The sequence below is a fragment of the Agrilus planipennis genome, unplaced genomic scaffold (genome assembly GCF_000699045.2).
Source record: "Agrilus planipennis isolate EAB-ADULT unplaced genomic scaffold, Apla_2.0 scaffold124, whole genome shotgun sequence".
Taxonomy (NCBI): Eukaryota; Metazoa; Arthropoda; class Insecta; order Coleoptera; family Buprestidae; genus Agrilus; species Agrilus planipennis.
Window position 1 is genome coordinate 129,315 of NW_020438950.1, and position 5,510 is coordinate 134,824.

At 32.1% G+C, this 5,510-nt stretch overlaps 2 protein-coding genes across 10 annotated transcripts in view; one reads left to right on the forward strand and one right to left on the reverse strand.

Moving 5' to 3' along the window:
- Positions 1-3,777, reverse strand: part of LOC108735022 (pyridoxal kinase-like) — a 5,602-nt gene extending 1,825 nt beyond the window's left edge. For 2 of the 3 annotated variants that reach the window (XM_025974796.1, XM_025974794.1), the window contains exon 1: positions 883-973. In XM_025974796.1, the coding sequence (XP_025830581.1) occupies positions 883-936 (54 nt within the window). In that variant the 5' untranslated portion in view covers positions 937-973. Of the gene's footprint in view, positions 1-882; positions 974-3,708 lie in introns of those variants that run through there. The other variant, XM_025974795.1, reaches the window with a different exon arrangement.
- Positions 74-5,510, forward strand: part of LOC108734991 (probable inactive serine/threonine-protein kinase bub1) — an 11,262-nt gene continuing 5,825 nt past the window's right edge. For 2 of the 7 annotated variants that reach the window (XM_025974788.1, XM_025974790.1), the window contains exons 1-5: positions 74-489; positions 632-836; positions 1,487-1,711; positions 1,767-2,127; positions 2,187-2,545. In XM_025974788.1, the coding sequence (XP_025830573.1) occupies positions 350-489; positions 632-836; positions 1,487-1,711; positions 1,767-2,127; positions 2,187-2,545 (1,290 nt within the window). In that variant the 5' untranslated portion in view covers positions 74-349. Of the gene's footprint in view, positions 490-631; positions 837-1,109; positions 1,432-1,486; positions 1,712-1,766; positions 2,128-2,186; positions 2,546-2,897; positions 3,316-3,457; positions 3,663-3,964; positions 4,258-4,312; positions 4,538-4,592; positions 4,954-5,012; positions 5,372-5,510 lie in introns of those variants that run through there. The other 5 variants (XM_025974789.1, XM_025974791.1, XM_025974787.1 and 2 more) reach the window with 5 other exon arrangements.

The window sequence follows — 5,510 nt, forward strand, 5'->3', positions numbered from 1 at the left end:
TAGTTTGATCATTTTGAACATTTTGAAATTTAAAAATTGCAGCTATTATATTGCCAGCAGTGTTTTTTTCACAAGCGGTAATGGATCCGCTTCCGTTATAATTTGAAAACGGAGACCGTTGTAAAGCGCAAATAAATAATACGCAACTCGTAAGCCTTTTTAATTATCAATTTTACATGTGAAAGGTAGTAATTAAACAGAAAATGTAATAATTAAAAACAATTGAAAATGATGCAGTGGTTATTTACCAATAGTTGTGAGTTAGCCATAAAATGACAGTTTTTTTCCTATCAAAATGTTAACGTAACCTTCTAAATTTTGACAAGAATAGTCACCCCGTAATGCAGTAATGTCATCAGTCATGGATTTTGACCTAAGTAAGGAAAATATTCAGCCCCTTCGAGGTGGAAGAAACGTAACTCAACTAGAAGTAGCATTGCAAGCACAATTTAACGAAGATTACCAAAGAGAAATTCTCCAACAAAAAGAGTAATTATAACTTATTCCTCGATGAGGTTATTCATGTAGAAAATTTTTCTGCAAGCTGTGCTTATTTATTAATTTAAAAGTTGATAATGTGTATTTGTATTAATTCTTGGAGATTCATGAATACAGGCAAGTGTTTTTATAGGGCTTTCGAAAATGCAATTAGACATTATGAAGGGGAAGATCCCTTGGATAATTGGTATCACTATATTTCATGGGTAGAGCAAAGTTTTCCAAAACATGGTCACGAAGGAAATTTGGTTGCTTTATTAGAAGACTGCTTGAGCAAATTTGAACATGATAAGCGATACATTCATGATCGTCGTTTTTGCAAATTATGGATAAAATATGTAAGTTTATAAAATCTTTTTCTATAACAGTATAATTAATTCTTACCTTGAATATTTTACTGACAAAGGGCTTTTCTTTTATGCAAAAGTGCTTTGACATTTACGCCATTAAAGTAAAAATGTTATGTCATTTAAAACCAGTTATTAAAAATATTATTTGACTCGAGCAATTACAAATTATTATAAAACTGAAAATATGAGATTAATATAATCCAGTGTTTATTAATGAAGATTTGGACAGTTGTTGTTTATTTTTTACTATGTATTTGTATTTTACAATTATGAAGCTCGATTCTATTGTAGATGAAGTCTACATATATGCAATTAAACAATTACCCTTGCATTATTAATTGAACCTACATTAGTAATTTCAGGAGTTGATCATTTACTTATATTTACAGTATTGTATAGCTTTATTAAATCTATGAACTGAACACTTTAAACGAAAGTTAAAAAAAAAATATTGTAATAAAATACACTTATTTGTAATTTCAAATAATTATCAATTTATTTATTCTTCATATCAATCTACCGAAAGACAAACATATACAAAATTTATATCTATCCTGTAGATCCACCAGAGGTACCAATACCTGTATGTGTTGTAGACAAACTAAAAAATTGTACCTGAAATGTTAATTTTTTTTTAGATTGATATGCAGCCAAATCCGTTAGAGCTATTCCACATGATGCATGCTCAAGGTTTATGTAGAAGCTGCGCCGATTTATACAGGGCCTGGGCATACTACCACGAAGTTGCTGGGGACTTCAAAAGTGCTGACATGGTTTTCCAACTTGGTGAACAAGAACTTGCCCAACCATATGAAGAATTAGTTACAGCCCATCGTAATTTAGTCTATGCAGTTGGACAGCAAGTAAGAAAAATCAAATTTAAACATTTTTCTGGTAATAATTAAACGTTTAAAATAGATGATAAGGGGAGCAGAAGTAGATGCTCAAAGGTTAGAAGAACAGAGAAGAGCTCTAACCACATTAAGTACTTATGGACATGGTAAAATGGTCCCTAGTGTGCGCATACCTATTTCTGCTGGTGCTGGTGTGTTACCTAGTGGTGCAAAAGCTAATCTAAAGGAAAACGTAGTGGTACCTGTGTATCAAGATAGGGACAATAGTAAATTACTTGGGGCCGAAGCTGTACCCCCTGTAAGCATTTTATCAGCTGCAAAACGTCAGCAGGCTCCTAAAGAGAACACAATAAAACCTGGAGTTTGGACTACAGCTTTACCTATTAAAAAAGGTCCAATGGCTCATCGAAACCCAGCATTTACAGGTAAATAAGTGCAGTAAAACATGTATTGATAAATTTTTGTTGCTACTGTTATTGTTTAGTTCATGAAGACATTATTGATCTCCATTCAATTGGTATAAAGCTGCCAGATGAATTTTATCCAGTAAGTCACGAAGACTTTTCTAACTGGAATCCTCCATTGGCCTATTTTGAGCCTGAAGATCCAAGCAGAATTCCAATGTATCCCAAAAGTAAAGTATACGCAAATCCAAAAGGTGAAGTTAGCATTGAAGAAGTTCGAGCCACTAAATACAAAGTGAAAGGCAACTGTAATAGACTAAACATTTCTCACTCTGAAACAAATGAAGCCATTCAATCGATCTTGGGAGATGGTGTTATCAATCAGAAAGTTCCATTTCAAGAACATCAACAGCAGCAACAGCATATTGGATATGGACAGGTAGTTTTTGATTTGTTTTCTTTAATTCTACAAAATGATGCAAATTTTAATTTTCGTTCTATGATAGTATGTATGAAAATGAAAGTCGAAAAGTTATTCCTTCTCTTTTTTATAATGAGAATGAGATGTTAATGTTTTTTTTTTAAAACCAGGTACAAAACGTATACATTATAGAAGGTACTTAAACCTGTACGCAATTCCAATATTAGGAAACAAACAACTAAGTAAATTACGAAAGAGAAAACTAAAANAATAAGAAGAAAAAAATACGCATTTGTTATTAGTTTGATCATTTTGAACATTTTGAAATTTAAAAATTGCAGCTATTATATTGCCAGCAGTGTTTTTTTCACAAGCGGTAATGGATCCGCTTCCGTTATAATTTGAAAACGGAGACCGTTGTAAAGCGCAAATAAATAATACGCAACTCGTAAGCCTTTTTAATTATCAATTTTACATGTGAAAGGTAGTAATTAAACAGAAAATGTAATAATTAAAAACAATTGAAAATGATGCAGTGGTTATTTACCAATAGTTGTGAGTTAGCCATAAAATGACAGTTTTTTTCCTATCAAAATGTTAACGTAACCTTCTAAATTTTGACAAGAATAGTCACCCCGTAATGCAGTAATGTCATCAGTCATGGATTTTGACCTAAGTAAGGAAAATATTCAGCCCCTTCGAGGTGGAAGAAACGTAACTCAACTAGAAGTAGCATTGCAAGCACAATTTAACGAAGATTACCAAAGAGAAATTCTCCAACAAAAAGAGTAATTATAACTTATTCCTCGATGAGGTTATTCATGTAGAAAATTTTTCTGCAAGCTGTGCTTATTTATTAATTTAAAAGTTGATAATGTGTATTTGTATTAATTCTTGGAGATTCATGAATACAGGCAAGTGTTTTTATAGGGCTTTCGAAAATGCAATTAGACATTATGAAGGGGAAGATCCCTTGGATAATTGGTATCACTATATTTCATGGGTAGAGCAAAGTTTTCCAAAACATGGTCACGAAGGAAATTTGGTTGCTTTATTAGAAGACTGCTTGAGCAAATTTGAACATGATAAGCGATACATTCATGATCGTCGTTTTTGCAAATTATGGATAAAATATGTAAGTTTATAAAATCTTTTTCTATAACAGTATAATTAATTCTTACCTTGAATATTTTACTGACAAAGGGCTTTTCTTTTATGCAAAAGTGCTTTGACATTTACGCCATTAAAGTAAAAATGTTATGTCATTTAAAACCAGTTATTAAAAATATTATTTGACTCGAGCAATTACAAATTATTATAAAACTGAAAATATGAGATTAATATAATCCAGTGTTTATTAATGAAGATTTGGACAGTTGTTGTTTATTTTTTACTATGTATTTGTATTTTACAATTATGAAGCTCGATTCTATTGTAGATGAAGTCTACATATATGCAATTAAACAATTACCCTTGCATTATTAATTGAACCTACATTAGTAATTTCAGGAGTTGATCATTTACTTATATTTACAGTATTGTATAGCTTTATTAAATCTATGAACTGAACACTTTAAACGAAAGTTAAAAAAAAAATATTGTAATAAAATACACTTATTTGTAATTTCAAATAATTATCAATTTATTTATTCTTCATATCAATCTACCGAAAGACAAACATATACAAAATTTATATCTATCCTGTAGATCCACCAGAGGTACCAATACCTGTATGTGTTGTAGACAAACTAAAAAATTGTACCTGAAATGTTAATTTTTTTTTAGATTGATATGCAGCCAAATCCGTTAGAGCTATTCCACATGATGCATGCTCAAGGTTTATGTAGAAGCTGCGCCGATTTATACAGGGCCTGGGCATACTACCACGAAGTTGCTGGGGACTTCAAAAGTGCTGACATGGTTTTCCAACTTGGTGAACAAGAACTTGCCCAACCATATGAAGAATTAGTTACAGCCCATCGTAATTTAGTCTATGCAGTTGGACAGCAAGTAAGAAAAATCAAATTTAAACATTTTTCTGGTAATAATTAAACGTTTAAAATAGATGATAAGGGGAGCAGAAGTAGATGCTCAAAGGTTAGAAGAACAGAGAAGAGCTCTAACCACATTAAGTACTTATGGACATGGTAAAATGGTCCCTAGTGTGCGCATACCTATTTCTGCTGGTGCTGGTGTGTTACCTAGTGGTGCAAAAGCTAATCTAAAGGAAAACGTAGTGGTACCTGTGTATCAAGATAGGGACAATAGTAAATTACTTGGGGCCGAAGCTGTACCCCCTGTAAGCATTTTATCAGCTGCAAAACGTCAGCAGGCTCCTAAAGAGAACACAATAAAACCTGGAGTTTGGACTACAGCTTTACCTATTAAAAAAGGTCCAATGGCTCATCGAAACCCAGCATTTACAGGTAAATAAGTGCAGTAAAACATGTATTGATAAATTTTTGTTGCTACTGTTATTGTTTAGTTCATGAAGACATTATTGATCTCCATTCAATTGGTATAAAGCTGCCAGATGAATTTTATCCAGTAAGTCACGAAGACTTTTCTAACTGGAATCCTCCATTGGCCTATTTTGAGCCTGAAGATCCAAGCAGAATTCCAATGTATCCCAAAAGTAAAGTATACGCAAATCCAAAAGGTGAAGTTAGCATTGAAGAAGTTCGAGCCACTAAATACAAAGTGAAAGGCAACTGTAATAGACTAAACATTTCTCACTCTGAAACAAATGAAGCCATTCAATCGATCTTGGGAGATGGTGTTATCAATCAGAAAGTTCCATTTCAAGAACATCAACAGCAGCAACAGCATATTGGATATGGACAGGTAGTTTTTGATTTGTTTTCTTTAATTCTACAAAATGATGCAAATTTTAATTTTCGTTCTATGATAGTATGTATGAAAATGAAAGTCGAAAAGTTATTCCTTCTCTTTTTTATAATGAGAATGAGATGTTAATGTTTTT